General features: G+C 51.4%; 7 protein-coding genes across 7 annotated transcripts; 2 read left to right on the top strand and 5 right to left on the bottom strand.

The window, feature by feature from the left end:
* Positions 1-26: 26 nt before the first annotated feature.
* Positions 27-1,022, bottom strand: BJX68DRAFT_224324 (uncharacterized protein). Its single transcript, XM_071038246.1, has 2 exons — positions 936-1,022; positions 27-873 (listed from the first exon to the last, which is right to left on the bottom strand). Exon 2 carries the CDS (start codon positions 821-823, stop codon positions 443-445), a length of 381 nt encoding a protein of 126 aa, XP_070904818.1. The 5' UTR covers positions 824-873; positions 936-1,022; the 3' UTR covers positions 27-442.
* Positions 1,023-1,396: 374 nt separating this feature from the next.
* Positions 1,397-2,429, bottom strand: BJX68DRAFT_224322 (uncharacterized protein). Its single transcript, XM_071038245.1, has one exon. It carries the CDS (start codon positions 2,052-2,054, stop codon positions 1,701-1,703), a length of 354 nt encoding a protein of 117 aa, XP_070904817.1. The 5' UTR covers positions 2,055-2,429; the 3' UTR covers positions 1,397-1,700.
* Positions 2,430-2,458: 29 nt separating this feature from the next.
* On the bottom strand, positions 2,459-3,775 carry BJX68DRAFT_261097 (uncharacterized protein; the record flags this gene model as incomplete). The annotated part of the gene is made up of 1 exon (XM_071044080.1): positions 2,459-3,775. The coding sequence occupies one exon, from the start codon at positions 3,773-3,775 to the stop codon at positions 2,459-2,461; it is 1,317 nt and encodes a 438-aa protein (XP_070904816.1).
* Positions 3,776-4,569: 794 nt separating this feature from the next.
* Positions 4,570-6,093, top strand: BJX68DRAFT_261096 (uncharacterized protein; the record flags this gene model as incomplete). The annotated part of the gene is made up of 5 exons (XM_071044079.1): positions 4,570-4,612; positions 4,662-4,931; positions 5,011-5,074; positions 5,125-5,442; positions 5,841-6,093. The coding sequence occupies 5 exons, from the start codon at positions 4,570-4,572 to the stop codon at positions 6,091-6,093; spliced, it is 948 nt and encodes a 315-aa protein (XP_070904815.1).
* Positions 6,094-6,716: 623 nt separating this feature from the next.
* Positions 6,717-8,391, top strand: BJX68DRAFT_224320 (F-box protein). The gene has a single exon (XM_071038244.1). It carries the CDS (start codon positions 6,739-6,741, stop codon positions 8,359-8,361), a length of 1,623 nt encoding a protein of 540 aa, XP_070904814.1. The 5' UTR covers positions 6,717-6,738; the 3' UTR covers positions 8,362-8,391.
* Positions 8,392-9,205: 814 nt separating this feature from the next.
* Positions 9,206-10,888, bottom strand: BJX68DRAFT_261094 (transmembrane amino acid transporter protein-domain-containing protein; the record flags this gene model as incomplete). Its single annotated transcript, XM_071044078.1, has 6 exons — positions 9,206-9,295; positions 9,362-10,065; positions 10,114-10,445; positions 10,498-10,570; positions 10,622-10,635; positions 10,686-10,888. The coding sequence occupies 6 exons, from the start codon at positions 10,886-10,888 to the stop codon at positions 9,206-9,208; spliced, it is 1,416 nt and encodes a 471-aa protein (XP_070904813.1).
* Positions 10,889-14,674: 3,786 nt separating this feature from the next.
* On the bottom strand, positions 14,675-15,556 carry BJX68DRAFT_251902 (uncharacterized protein; the record flags this gene model as incomplete). The annotated part of the gene is made up of 2 exons (XM_071042474.1): positions 14,675-14,710; positions 14,828-15,556. The coding sequence occupies 2 exons, from the start codon at positions 15,554-15,556 to the stop codon at positions 14,675-14,677; spliced, it is 765 nt and encodes a 254-aa protein (XP_070904812.1).
* Between the last annotated feature and the right edge of the window lie 99 nt (positions 15,557-15,655).

Here is a 15,655-nt window from a genome sequence, read left to right as displayed (position 1 = left end):
ACAATAAACAACAGGGCATCTGGTACCATTGCACAGCCGTGTTGCCAAGTGGTGATGAGAGAACCCATGGATCGGGCCCCATCTACGGTTTGCTCCACAGTGTATTTGAGAGTTGCCAAGGTTGACGCCCAATGGCTTGGTATCTTCGCTCGAGACTGGCGGTGGCAGCTTCGGGCTTTGTGGGTGATTGCCAAGTACCTCGGCGAAGAGCGTCCCACGGGCTTCAAGGTCGCCGTATCTGCCTCTCGCAGGAGAGCGGGCTTTATTCATTGGAAAGAGATGGGATTGATCAAGTCAAGGTCAGTTGGTGGCTACACTTGTGTCCTCAAAGCAAGATCAACATGTAACAGGAAAACCTCATCATACCCTCCCCAACGCCATAGCTAATCATCAAGTACTTCGCTAAAACATCATTTCAAAACCCATTCCCTGCCCACTAACGTCACTGTCGACTATCCGCCGACTTCTGCCTCCTCCTTCTGTCACACCGACTACACGGACTCTCCAATCTCCCCCGCGACTCGTTATTATTGTCCAACGAGTTCATCAGATATGTAACCTGCAAATCTCGACATAGCTCTTCTAGCTCACGAACACGCTGCTTGTAGCCGTCGAGCTCGGTTTGCATGTGGTGATGTCGCTGTTGGAGAAGCTCTAGTTCGGTGATTTGAGCATGAAGCTCGATATCTGCTTCGCTGTATACTGAAGGTGCTGTTGTATATGTAGACTGTTGGGCTGCGACTTGGTCTCTTGTTTTTGATCGCGACTTGCGAATGTGTAAGCGGCGGCGTATCTCGGAGCCGAGTTCTGATGCTGGGCGCATTTTGGGCGCTGAAGATTCCGATTTGGAAGCTATCTCCGTACTGCAAACAGCTATTGACCCTCTATAGCAATTAGCATCCGCATGCAATATGTGCAAAACGTCGAGAGCGAACCTTTCGTCGTCTTGGATCAAGACCTGATATACTGGTATGAATCCCGGTAGATGTGGATATTCGTTGGATGTGTTGCACAGTCAGACCTTCAAGAGTAACTTATTCCAAACACCAAGATGGGATCCAGATCATATATACAACTCCCTCGTTGTTCCCATAACCCAAACCCGGCATTCTCGCGGCCTAGACCACGAGTTCAGCTCGACAGAGTAGGGCAGTGCACCGCCAAGCACTGTGGCCAAGCGAGGCGTATCCCATACATTCGCCAGGCACACCACGTTTTCAGCGCGGTGATTCGTGAACCCTGATCGGCGGCTGCGACATTTCCGTTGTCGTAACAAACACCCCTATTTTATCAGTCGGTTGTGGAAGCTTGGCTTCTTGGTTCGGAGATGTGCTTCGGGTGATTTTTTCGCTCGGGGTATAATTCCAGGTTCGGGTGGGGAAATCCCGAGCTAAGCCTCGTTTTTTGCATAGAGGGGGTCGCTTATTCTTAAAGTATTGTCATAAATCCTACGCTCAGAAGCGGCTTTGACTGTTGGCTAACAGTTAAATCCCTTGGACCAACCGGTCTTCCAGACAGGCAGGGAGCGGAATACTATTAAGGTGACCCTGTGTACCTGTACTTGCCAGCGCCGGTCGGAAGATTGATCCTGTAACCCTCGTCTTCAAGCTGGCCCGACGAGCACTTGGCGAGGGAAATAGCAAAACCCCGAGAATCTAGATGTACATCCCTCCTACTAGTGTACAGATTACGCCTCAGCGTCACATTCGAACTGGATCTGAGGGACGACGAGAACCGAAGTTGATATCCTGGTGCCTAGCCGGAACCCGAGGGCGCCAGGGCGCAAGCCACCCGCCGGGCCCGGGTGTGGCAAATGCCGAGGTGAAATATGTATATAAGCAGGGTGTGGTATGAAATGTGTCGAACTTGTCAAGAAGCGCTATGAAAGCGGTAGGTGGCTTGGACTGAAAAATGTAACCTGGCTTGAAGCGCAGTATGGTGGGCGTAGGTACTAAGTTAACGGACTCAGCCCTAGTTAACCCAAAACATGCGAAGTATCCACCTAGCCTGCCGAGACTTGAGGGCAGAATCCCTGCGTGTAGCTCCCATCTCATTTCAGATTACTTGATGTGATGGAGCTGGTAAGAAGAAGATCGATTCCTCCTCCATTAAGGATAGGCGATGGTGTATACGGGGCTGTATGGGAAAGTTTCAGGGGCGGTTTTACCCAGTCAGGGAAATGATACATTTGTTTGGTGCCTTTTATACATACTGGATTGACAATCCGTGGACTCGTAAAGTTTCACTAACAAACATTGCCAAATGTTATGAGCGAATCAAAATAGTAACTATATACATATGTGCGAACAACAAGTGTATCCACAACTTTAGAACCAGTTGCCACTCTATAGACAGCCAAATGTATGACATCAGAAACAATATATTTGCAAAATAGCAAGCAAAGCACTATACAAAGGATCCAACAAAAATACATATCGCGCCAGCGCCATCAGTGCTCTCAACTATGCACCGCCTCTGCGGCAAGGCGCTTGAGCGCGAAATCCATCCTAGGCCCCTTGTAGCTAACTTTGTTAACCTTAGTACCGCCCAAGCCATCCCCAATCGGCCAAGTGGAATACTCAAATCGCGTACCCAGCTGCTTGTCCACAACGGGATTCTTCTCAATCCCAGGGAAACGCAGCCGCGTGCGAGACGGCCAGCACTGCATATCCCGAATCATGATATCCTCGAGGGCCTTGTTGTTGTCGCGCAACGAGTCGAGGACAGGCACAAAGGATCCCTCAAAGACGGACAACGGACCGAGAACCAGCTTCCGCAGCGATCCATTCTGCGACGCGAGGAACTCGGTAAAGTGCCGTGTCGCGTTTACAGGGGCCCGCGGCCGCTGATCAAAGACGCTCCGCGAGTACTCCAACTCACGCAGGTGGAATCGCGGAGGCTCGTCGCGCGCGAGGTGTGCCAGCGCGGCCATGAACGGCTCGGCCTCCTGGTCCCAACAGTTCCGGACAACGAGCTTCTGCAGTGCCGCTGTGTACGGGAGCATGGTTGCGAAGATGCTCTCCTCTCCGCGCATCGCACCGGAGACGGAGAGCGAGCGGATACTCGCGCACGCCTGCTTGAATCCGGGTGTCTTGAGCATCTCAAAGGCGGAGAGGCGTTTGGGGTCGACGCCGCTTATCACCCGCTGGGCACCTTCGAGGCGGCTGAATTTCACGAACAGGGATTCCGCGGGGATCCCGGAGCCGGCGAGGATGTAGAGGAGGACTACCAGGGCGTCTGTGCCCGATAGCTTGTTGATCGGTCTGTGGGCCTCCGAGGCAGCGTGCAAGATGAAGGAGCGGCAGTTGACGAGTTTCGAAAAGAGCGCTTGCCACTGCTTGACTGCGCCCTGGTCGTATCGCAGCATTTCAGGGAATGCCCCCGAATCGCGTTTCCAGGTGAACCCTTTCCCGAATTCGGTCCGCCGGGGCTCCTGGATAAGCAAGGTCTCGACCTTGAGCATGAGCTCGCGATGTTTGCAAAGTTTCTCTAGCCTTTTTAGTGAGCGTTTCGAAAAGTCTGTGCGGATCGTTTGGACCGAGTAGTTGTGCTGCCAGTGGTATTGGGTGGAGTTGAAGATGTAGCGGCATGCTGACCGTAGAGAGGATAGCGCTTTGCGCTCCGTGAACGTTGCAATGATATGGATGAGTTCTGGCGGGAGGGTGTCGAAGCGTCCGGCGCCTCGGCCTTTATTTGGTCGATGAAGCTTGATGCGTTTGGTTATATACCGGACGTACTCTTGGCCCTCGTCGAATTTTCTCTTGAGTGAAGGCATGGTATGATGGAGGAGGTGTTTTGTTAATGAGAAATTTTGTACACTAGAAGATATGATAGTAGAAGGTTAAAGGAGAGAAACAAGCAATCGTTAACTTGTGATATTTCGGGGAGAGGAAGTATACATATGGGAGTGAATTGCCCAAACGAGCGAATATGAGTCTCACCGCGAGGTGCTCTGAGGACCAAAAAACGTGGGCTGCGGTGGGGAATAAAGACATGTTGAAACCCGTTTCAACTCACATAAACACAACGAACTCGGTTCTTCGAGCCATACTCTTTCTTTTGTTCTCCCTTGACGTCCCCGCCCATTCTTTGTTAGAGCCACCCTTTTACTGCCTCCTGCTCCATCGAGCCTTTCAAGCAGCGTTGTTTGTATATCTTCAATCAACTCCCAACTGCTATTTTTGGACGTTTCTAGGACTTCAAATTGTATTGGATGTTTCTGAGTAGTAGAAGATACTGTGATCTTATCTGGACCGGGCAATACTGCATACGCAGAAACGGGCCTGATAGAAAGGACGATGAAGGGCCCCCATGCAGCAATGAGTTGAATAAAAATAACTATTTTAGTAAGTTCGGGTAAATGTCCTTATTATGGCAGTCGGTCGTTATTATTACTAAATATACTAGAAGGGAGTAGAAAGGCAAGTTGACCTCTAGAACCCTGAGCTAGGAAAACCTTTACTTTGAATTACCAATGCAAACAACACCAAGGTTTTATTCTAAACCACTGTTTCCCTTGTCCCAGCATTTGACCTTCTTGGAGATTTTCTGCCGATTAGTGTACCCATCATGATCTGGAGACGGCTGGTAGCCCTAGGGCTTTTAGCATCAGGTATGCCAAGTCGAATATTCATTGAACAAAGCAGTACTAAACCACACAGAAGTCACAGCAGAAGTCTGCCCGAGCATCGACTACCCTGGAGTCGCAAGCCAGGACGACCTGGACGCCATCGCCGAGTCCTGCACGACTATCGATGGGGATTTCTATATCAGCCACAATTACACTGGGTCTTTTGTTCTCAACAACGTCACCAACATCACCGGAGTAGTTAAGGGAACTGATTATCTCTACGACCGAGCCCTGCAACTCACATCGTTCGACGTTCGACCTACCCGATCTCGAGCACGTCTCTACCCTTTCCGTGCATTTTGTACCATCCCTGGAGAAATGGTCGCTGCCTAAACTGTCATATGCCAATGAACTCTACGTGACCATTCCCTCCGAGGTAGACAAACTCGAGTTCCCACCCCTCACCGAGTTCGAGACAGCGCAGATACGTGGAAATGTATCCAGGTAAGGAGTCCAAGGCTCCTCGCTGGTAATCTGGTCTCTAACAATTTTAGTATCTCCTTCGACTCCCTCAATATCGTCCGGTTCCGCCTTTCCATTGGTAACAGATATAGTGTGGACGGTACTACAGAACAAACGCAAACCTCCCTGGACATCTCCCTGCCAGCCCTAGAGAATATCACCGCGCTGAATGTGTACGGAAAGGTGTCACGTATCAACGTCCCCGAGCTCGCCTATGTGCCCTTTAATCCGACCCTCATGGGGCGCGAATCATTGGAGTTTGATCTCGTCGACGACCACCCGATCTCACTTGACATCCCGAAGCTGCATCATCTAGACGGCGGCCTGAAAATTTCGGGAGTTGTTACCTCGTTAGTCTATCTTATTTGTCTCCTCCCTACTCTATTCGGTAATTCTGACTAGAGTGTATACAGTGTATCCCTCGGCTCTCTCCGTAAAATTCCAAGCTCTACTTGGGACACCGAGAACAACGGGGCGAATCAGCTCCGTGGATGGATTGCAATCTATCCAACCGCAAACTTATCGCTTGATCTCCCGATTGAGACCTTGGATTCGTTAATCCATATTGGGGAATATATCAAGGTACTTTGCTCGGTTTCCTGTCTTCGCCCTCTCTTTTTCTCTCCCCGTTTCCCTCATCCCTCCCTACTTCTGTCTCCTCTATCCCTCTCGGGCAGCCCCATCTCCCCCTGACTAGCAAGAATTCCGCGCATGAGTCAATCTAACGTCACCGCGATTACTACTACAGTGCCCACCTCCCCAACCTCAAAAGCTGGGATTATCTCTACGTCGACTCCCTAGCCCCTCTTAACTGCACCGCCTTCGAGGCCCAGTTCAACGCCACAAAGGCGCGGCTCGACGGCGATGAATTCGACCGGGATGTCACCTGTACCTCGTTGCCTCCACCCGAGAACAGCGCCAATGTAGTTTATCTGCCGGGATTCGTGAACTTGGTAGTTTTTGCCATTGCGGTTCTCGGCGCGGGTGTGGGATTGTTTTGATAGAGGCAGGGACGTACTTGTGTTTTTGGGTTCGTTAGATGTACTTTTTGTATAATTGTTTTCTTGAGCCACGAATTGATTCAGCTCTTGGTTTTGCCTTTGTGAGAAATGATAATAAAATAAGATACATATGTTGTCCTTTTATGGACCAGAGGCTCTCCGAGCAATATTTGCTGCACGCCACCTCAAATAAGACCCTCCAGGGCGACAGTAACTTGAATCTTTTTTTTTTTTTTTTTTTTTTTTTTTTTTTTTTTTTTCTCTACTCCGTACTAACCAGCAGGTGTGAAGATTTTAAGCTGATAACCAGGCATGTAAGTCTTTATAACCCCGCATACCACGGTTGCTAGTTGTTGACAAGTTGATGGAGCGTCCTACCACCTTCTTGAAGCAGCAACGTCCGGATCAGGCAGGAAGGAGGCCCAGGTCGTAGGTTTCAGGACAGTAGGGTTACCCACCTACTAGTGCCGAGTCCTTGGGTACCTAAGCTTCCCCGACTACTGTGAAAGGATTAGCGCATCTGCACCGCCCTCTGAGCGTAATCGTATTCTCTGGGCACAGCCACCCCTACCCAAACATATAACTACAGGTCGAGTCCGCTTGTCAAAATTTCTCGGGAGAGAAGCAACATTTCAAGAGCTGCTTATGCATCAACCTGTGTCATTCCAATTACTCCCCAGTGAACTGCAATGCGCCATAATCCGCTACCTTGACCCAATAGCTTTGATCTCAACCAGCCAAACCAACAGACATTTTCGAAACATCATCAACCCTAGAAAGATCCATTTCATTGAACGCCTGCTCGATTTAGAATGTATTGAGGAAATCGGAGGACCAGAGATTAGTTTCTCGCGCCTTGGAACTCTCACGCCCGACCGAACATCACGGGAATGGGGATTGAATCGCTGGGCATGCACGGCGTGTCTTCGTCTCTTGCCATATCAATGCTTCACAAATAAGGCAATCTCACAACTCGCCTATCGAAAACCGATTCGTGGGTCCCCCGCGGCGCGGAAATGTACGTCGTGGGAACCAACGCATCCACGGACTCCCAGGACCAAGTCCGCGCCACAACATACCCATAAAGAGATCAGGGACAAGGAAGAGCAAGGAGAAGAATCCTTCGCCCTCCGAGCCCGCTACGCAATCACCACAACACAAAACTGGGGCGCTCACCGCATCTGGGATAGCCACAGCGACGACGCATTCCAGCTGCTGACCGCGCGACAGATCCATTTCCAGGATGCGGGACTCGTCGAGTTCCAGGATATGGATGTCCACACATTCGCATCACTAACGGAGGCTGAAGAGAATGCGATTCTGGACCGCGAGGCGCGCGCCGTCGAAATGGTGCGCACGGGGTATAATCGACATCAGCGGCGGTGTCTCGAGTGTCGCTTTCGCCGCGGGGAGTTCAGGGGATGCTCAGGAGCGGGCAGAGGGGTTGGAACGCCGAATGTGCCCATCGTCACTGGGAGACAAGAGTGGTTTGGGACGGTTGTTGACCGGTATTTCCCGGGTGTGTCCGATGCCCTTGATATCGAGCGACCGCCATTTAACGCACCGGTCTTTGTGATTCATAGGGAGAACGCAGTAGAGAGGCCCTGGACATTGTATCGCGTGCGGTGTCGAGGATGTACGCGGTGGCAAGAACTACGCGCGTTTCGCTTCGGCGGGATATATCCGCGATGGGAGCCGCGTGCAATGCCCCATGCGGACTGGTACTATAACTGGGATGGCGCACCAGTGAAGGTTGAAGTCCTGGAGAAGCTGCAATGTAACCGGTGTTTCGTGGCGCAACACGGCCGGGAGTCTCTCGGGGACGGACTGGTCAAGTGGCTAGCCAGCCTGATCAACGACCAACTCATTGAGGTCACAAATAATCTCCGAGCCGGATTCAACCACCTCATCTGTCGATTTGGGCGCACCTCAAAGGCAGATAAGGCGGAAACTAAGCGGCTCGTGTGGGATCTTCGGCCTCTTCTTAACAAAAATTCATTGGATGTGACGAGGATGGATGTTGCGCTGCTACGACTGCGACGAATAGCGTGGCTGGACTTGTTTCCGGGAGTCAAGGATGGAGAGCACGAGGGGCATGGGTTGTGGTTTGAGCCTGATCATTTCTTCTGGCAGTGGGTAGAGCTGTATGAGGAGAGCGAGGCGATCTGGTTCTGGTTGAAAGGGTTAAGGGATGAGATCCAGGAGGACGACAAGGCTGAGCGACTTGCGGACTGGGCATTAGCTAGAGATGAGTTTCTTCATTCATAGACTTGATCTTCCTTGGAACCCTTGTTTCAGTACATCCAACTCTAAAACTAGACTACAGGGAGTTATTGAACACGAGCCACAGATCACATCGGACCGGGGGCGGGAAAGAGCGGTTGAGCGGGCCGCTCGATGCCACCCTGGCCATGGTCTCGCCCCCGTCGATCATGAGCAGCTACGTAAGGAGACTCGGCCGTCCACAGTCATTGACACAATCATCCGTCAATTGCCGTGCCGGTGACTGCCGGACGATTTGGAGGCCGGATGAGAACCGAAATGTCGATTGCGGAGCATTCCCTCCATGCATTTTAAAGGGCGCGCGTTCCTCATCATGGTAGCACTCGGCTTTGTCCGTTCTTCCTTAGTAAGTTGTTCCATCGCTTCTGCCCATTCGGAACTTCAGTAGGACATGAATATATCCTAGAATTCCCGGAGTCTATCCATTGTGGTTTGGTCTGGTTCTTTATTCCTTATGAGCTGATGCTATATGCTCATAGCTGAACCTTGCCAAAGGCTGCGCTTGGATGACTTGATTTCCCAGTCCTTCAGGCTGGTGACGTGGAGAGTATCCCATGGAGTTATTTTTACTCTCTCTTCCTTATTGTCTAATCTGGATGGCCCCTCCACTGGTTATTGTACATTCACGATGCCACTTTTTATAGGAGCAATGACATTCTAAGGACTGCCATGAGTTGTAACAGCTGCACTGAGATCTATGGAGTTTATGGTGTATGGACCACTAGGTCCGTCCATCTGTAACTGTAAGATGGCTTCGCCCCAATCTCATGAGTCCGCGCGGTCCATATGACAGTTGAAGCCGCTCCAAAGAAACTTGACCATCACAGTCCTACCTATTATCGGCGCAAGAGAAAGCCGAATGCGCATTCTTTGCACTCAGCGAGATCCCCTGGCCCGCGGCCCAAAGACCGATCCCGCACTGCACCCACTCAATTAGCGCTGCGTCACCAGGGGAGTCAGGAAGCAAGAGGGCAGGAAAACTCACCATCAAGCAGCAGAGAATAATCAAAAACACATTCAACCCGGCAAGGGCCACCTTCCTCGCCGACCTCGCGCTCGACAACTCCCCCCAGTTCAAGTGCATCCAAAACAACCCTTCCAGTCCAAATGAGAACCAGCTCCCAAACGCCGCGGCGAGGAGGGTGAGCAGGTCATTAAACACCGGAATCGCATTCGCAACGATCCAAGCAATCGTCCACGAGATCAGCACGATGACCACCCACGTTCCGTACGAGACCAGCGAGCGCTCGTTCATCCGGCCCGTGCCCCGGAACAATCGCACGTAGATAGTTTTGGCGCCGACGTGGGCGATTATCACGCCGGAAATCACGATCGTCCCGATCGCGATACCGAATGCCACCTTGGAAACCGTATCGCTCGTACTCAGCAGCGCTGGGCTTTTGACGGCTGCTCCAGCGTACCGATAGATAACAACAGCAGTGATCAGGTAGATGGTTGTGTTTGTGACCTGGAGGGTGACGAGGGCCTTTGTGAAATCCTTGGGCTCGGCGAGCTCGGACTGGAAGCTGAAGAAGGCGAGGTGGCCGCCGTACGCAGTGATGATGTTTAGGGCGGCCGAGGTGGCGGAGAGGAGCGGTGGGTGCCGGATTGCGTGGGCTGTTGGGTCCGGGGCTTGGATGCCGATTGCGATGACTGTTATTAGAACGGCGATGAAGATTGAGAGTGAGGCTTCACTTGGTCAGCATGTTTAAGTGAGCTGGGTTAGGATGTGCTTACATAGGATGCCTAGATACGACACTTCCTGGAGTCGCCGCGACAAGGTCAGGATAAAGGACAACACGGCGCCGACAAGGCAGAAGAGGATGGTGCAAGCAGCGTGGTCAGTGAGAGTATTCATCATGATTGAGAACGTCAGGATGTGAGCGCCCATCAGGAAGATGAAGAAGATGATCTGCGCGACAGTGACGATTTCGCGGCCCCAGGCGCCAAACAGGATCTCCGCTGCGTCGGACATGTTGTGGATGTGAGGATAGCGTAGCTTGAATTGTCCCAGTATGTACCCAGTGTACGTCGTCAGGACTCCGAGGCCGATAATAAGGATACAGCCACTAGAGGCGTCAGCGGGTTTCTATGGTGGTGAGCAGTATTAGATAAACGGACGGAACAAATCCCAATATCGCCATTGACGATGGTAGGGAAAGGACTCCCAATGAGATTGACTGGGCAATCATCACTGCCGGTGTCAGTTGTTATCGACTTTGAAGCATGATTTATCAATGCCTACATATAGCACAGTGCCTAGATCTAGTCATCAGCATCCACGTATGCACCAGGTAGAGAGAACTCACCACCACTTCATACTCCGATATTGGACCTGAGTCCCCTCTTCGCCCATGAATGGATCCTGTGGGCCAGCTGCCGACATTTTGTTCTTGATGGGCTCATCGTCAATATGGCTATGATGGTGGCGCTGATACTTCGTACGAGATTCACTTATTGACGATCTCTCGACCATCTCGTCGGGATTTGTCTTTTTGTCCGGGGAAGACATGTTTGAAAGATCGAAGCAGAGATTCGAGCCTTGGAAGCTCAAGATGGGAGTAAGAGTGAGAAAATACTGTGAATCCACAGCTGCTCCCAGCGACCAGGCGGCGATTTATAAGAAAAACCGACCTGCTCCAATTTTCCCCGTGCCCCAGACATGCTAACCCCATACTGCTCTCCACGCCTCCACACGTACCTCCCAAAGCCCCAGCATCCTTGGGAGTGCCTAGGTAGCTGACACTGGATTTTGACGAGCCAATTATAAGAATCTCGTTGTCAGAGAGCGAACAACTAGCGATTTAAAGGCGCAAAGTGGGCCAAATACGAGACGTAAACATCCGGCTACCTGGGCGAAGGGAGCACACATCAAATAGGATACCGTGAATTGAATGTCATTAGATCAATCTCTAGCCTGAGCACCATGACTTGGAACTATCAGCAAATACCATAGTAGGACATCAAAAGGGAGACTAGGCTGGACATGCAATTTTTATGGTCGCCAGTAGACATGGGACAACTGCTGGGGCGGAAAGCACCGGGACTGCCCGGTTGGAACCGGATATCTGACACCTGGTTCCTGGATTGTTGCATGGGGCTCCACTATACCAATTGCAGTTACCTAATAATATGAGATCTAGCCCAGGTACATCCTGTGGGAGGAATGCTTGCTCGAACGAGAGCAGCTTTGTTCACAATTGTCAACGAGCTCATTATTTTGAGTCGGGGTCATTATCCAACCTAGAATTCATCCTCAACCGCAGAAAGCCAACCTACCCATGGGGATCTGTGGCCCAGAGCCTCGGTCACAAAAGGTAGATCTCAATTGGCGTTGGCAGTTGACCGAGGTTCTGGAAGAAGATCCACGAAGCTTGAAACGTGAATAGGGACAGGAACCTCGCCACAAATGCTGACCACAGTTTCCTGTCACTATCGGCTGGGGTTCGAGTTAGATTTGAGCAAGGGCAAAAAAGCGAAAGCTGATAGAGAAATCACAAAGCCTGTTGGGCAGTTCATGAAATTCTCAGATAAACCTCCAAACTGTCGTCTAAAGATAATATAGACATGTTTGTTGACCCGGAACGCACTAGCATTCGAGGAAGCATATAGTTGGATTCAGTAGAGAATGGCACAAAGCCTGATTGAAAAAGAGCGTCAAGACTAACAAATCATAAAATCATCGCAGGAAAAGACAGACAGTGACAGGAATCCGGCCGGTGTCCAAATCACATATTAATCATCAGCATCATGATGCATATCAAGCCCATATCCACTCTCACAGCATGCCAGTCCCAGTCAGTACTTAATCCTCCTAACCACGCCACGCACTTACTGCAGGAGAAAGGCCCCTCCGACAGCAACGACAACCCACATGGCCATGGCACTATCCTTAGAGGAGACCAAGCCAGCCGCACCCTCATGCGGGTCATCGCCGAAGAAGTCATCCTCGGAAACAGGGCTGGGCGTACCGGTGGCAGTAGGAGGTGGCTGCGTAAAAGTCGGCGTCGCAGTGAAGGTCGAGACACCCGCACTCGTAGTCGAGGTCAAGGTAGAAGACGGAGGAGGGATGACCGAGATGGTAGTCTCCGAAGGAGTAGTAGGAACGGGAATGGGGACAACGGGGCAGCCGTGCCAGTCATCATCATCGTCATGGTCATCCCAGTCATCGTCGCAGTCATCGTCCCAGTGGTCGTCGTGATGGTCATCCCAGTGCTGGTCATCATGGTCATCATGGTCATCATGGTCATCATGGTCATCATCATCGTGGATGCCATCATCATCCCAGTCATCGTCGTGGTCATCATGGTTATCGTCCCAATCATCATCATCATCATTATCATCATCAACATGGCCCGGAACGGGTGGGGTAGTCGGGAGAGGAACAACCGTCGCAGGAGCAGTAGATTGCGAGACGGCTGCAGTGGTGATCGTGGTAGTAACGACGGGAGGACTGGGTCCGTCGTCCCAGTCATCGTCGTGATCGTCGTGGTCATCCCAGTCGTCATCTTGGTCATCATGGTCATCGTCCCATCCATCGTTGTCGTCACGGACACAGAGAACACTGCCAGGAGCGCAGGCCTCGCGACGCAGAAGACTGCCGACGGTAGAAGGTTTGGCGACGCCGGCGTATGCGGGGACGAGGCACAGGCCGGCAATGGCCAGGACCTTGAGGGAAGGGAAAAGCATCTCCAAGCGAATGTCGAGGTATTCAAACAATTGAAAGTGTAGAAATGGACTGTTTGTTGATGAGGAGGAGATATCTGGCGAGGAGTTCACCTCGAATTTATAGTCTTTGCCGGCAGTCTCGGTTCGTCGTTTGGGTGGTTGCCCACTTGCTTCGCGCTGAAACTACAGCAAGGTGAACGAGGCATTCCCACTCTATCACATCGCCAAGTGCTTCGCCTCATCGTTCTATCTTCTGGCGAGAGGCATGAGATACGAGAGCCAAGGGACTTGGAAGAGTGCCGAGCTGGACCCTTTACAATGTGCGCCGAGCTCTCGCTACTTCACTTGAGTCATACCAGAAGGAATAAAAGCCACAGGCCTGGGCTTATGGAGCTCGTGCGAAGATTCCTGTCGTGGAGTAGGTAGATCAAGGGTTATTACTGGGGCTGTATGTGCTGGGCGATGGCCCAATAAAGCACATCTACTCCTACGAATCAGGGGTCAGGTGCCTGTCACCTCTCAAGTTCAACGAGCCTTGAGGATATTCACATTTCCAGGGACTCCTAACCGAAGGAACAACCCAAGCCGGACCTTATTCGACAAGTTTCACTTAATCTAGCTGCCTATATTACACAGCCCCGGACCCTGCAGCTCATGAGAACCCTAAGTGCGATGCCGAGTAATAAAGTAGCGGGAAGGTCGAATAAGGTCACTCACTAAATATAACTCTAATTCCAAGATCTTGGCGAGCAGCTGCAGATGTGTTCACAGTCCCTGCGGGATCAATCTCGGCGTTTCGCGATGCGGATGCCAGCCACACCGACTCATGACGCTGCGGGTTTGTTCGGGTAGTTGCTTTGCTGCCTAATAAGGATTCTATTTCTGTGTGCTGAGCAGAGAATACTGACTCGTGCGCTTTTCTAGCCCGTGTCCAAGCACATCAGGCTAGGGTAGACTGGAAGCTTGGCCAGGCAGCAAAATTGATTCCACAGATTGCTGTGCTACGGTAAAGACCCTGACGGGGCTAAATGTTGGGGAATCATGGTTATTCATATCTCCCACCAGAAATAACACCAGTTCTCAACTTCAGGTGGGTGGGAATAGTGGTGAGTTCTCTAGGGCGAGAAGACTGTTTACTAGTAGCAGCATGGGCACGCCCATACAGTGTAGAACGATAGTACTGCTAACTTTGAAACAAAATCTTGCTCTAAGGCCCATCATCAGCCTGTCTCGTACTTTACGCGCAAGATACTAATCACGTGTGTCCATACATCCATGCGTCTGTCTCTCTGTCTATACATATATATATGTGTTCTTCGACCGCTACATACATGTAAACTTGTGGGCAGGACCTTGGATCCTCTTGTTCTAGTCGGTATATAACGCATCGCGGAATTGGCCTCATTCACATTGACTTACCAAAAAGTCGAAAATGGGAGTGTGGCTCATCATTCTCCAGGTCCAGACGTACCTAGGTCCCTCCCCCCGGTTCATCGTAGTGTGATACCCGAGCTTGACAGAGAACATGTGACGCAACAACCGCCGAATTTGTCGTAAACCGTTTTTGTTGCCACAACCCTTTCTTCGATCAGAGGAATATGAAACCATCCGTGCAGAGTGTATAGTGATCTCACATGCATCGAAACTGGCAGGTGGAAATTGGCCCCTCCATATCCATCTCATCTCACTGAACCTGCCCTAGCCCGCAAGAGTCAGATCCTGTCGTAATGCGGTCAACTGGAACCCCCAGGCTGTCACCGGAATATGAGCAGCGAGCAACAACCACCAAGCGGCCCAAAACCGCAAACTCAATCTTCAACTTCAACGAATAGACGAATCCTTTGAGCGGGATCTGCACGTCGCGATTGCCCGAGAACTGCACGCCAAGAAGAATTACATCCATTGCAATAATAAGCGCGTTGATGGCCAGCAGCTGGTAGATGATCTTGCGCTTAGCAGTGTTTGTGAAGATGGGCAGCAGCCGAAAGACCTGCACCGTATATATGCTCGATATGACCGTCTCCTGCGCGGAGAATATGGCCAGTTGGATGTCCTCCCATATGCGGTAGGTTTTCGTCGCTACAGACTGCGACCCGGGGCCGTTGCCCAGAATGGCGAGGACGATGGTCGGCGGACTGAGGGTGACTGCGTTGAAGACAATGAGGATCAGGATCGAGAGAAGAGCGCGCCGGCTCTGAAGTAGAATATGCAATCTCGACCAGAGGACGACAGCCTGTCCGTTGATGAAGGCGCACCACCCTAGCACAGCCAAGGACACTGGGGCGATGTGGCCGGGATCGTCCTTGTAAAAGTAGACAACATTGCCGACGGTGGACAGGATCAGGCCGCACGCAGTGGTGAGGAGGGACCAGAAGTAGCAGCCCGAATAGCGCTTGAAGGTGAGGAAGATGAGAATCACAACCTCGGCAGCATTATAAAATGTGAGGGCGTAAAACGCCGCAAAGAGGTACTGGAGAGAGGGCGAGGTGGTGCTCACGTGGCTGGTAAACATGGCGTCGCCAGTCACATGGTGGAAACGGGCAATGGGGACTCGATGGAGACAACCCCCACTCCGACACGAAGGAGAAGGGGTGGATATTTAACAGCAAGT

The sequence above is a fragment of the Aspergillus pseudodeflectus genome (genome assembly GCF_044049435.1).
Source record: "Aspergillus pseudodeflectus strain CBS 756.74 chromosome Unknown BJX68scaffold_2, whole genome shotgun sequence".
In the NCBI taxonomy this organism is placed as follows: Eukaryota; Fungi; Ascomycota; class Eurotiomycetes; order Eurotiales; family Aspergillaceae; genus Aspergillus; species Aspergillus pseudodeflectus.
Note: the sequence above shows the minus strand (reverse complement) of the source record. Positions and strands in the feature narration are given on the sequence as shown.

Bases quoted from the DNA above. Each gene is read 5' to 3' on its own strand.
- BJX68DRAFT_224324 (XM_071038246.1), bottom strand. From the start codon at position 823: ATGCGCCCAGCATCAGAACTCGGCTCCGAGATACGCCGCCGCTTACAC.
- BJX68DRAFT_224322 (XM_071038245.1), bottom strand. From the start codon at position 2,054: ATGAGATGGGAGCTACACGCAGGGATTCTGCCCTCAAGTCTCGGCAGG.
- BJX68DRAFT_224320 (XM_071038244.1), top strand. From the start codon at position 6,739: ATGCATCAACCTGTGTCATTCCAATTACTCCCCAGTGAACTGCAATGC.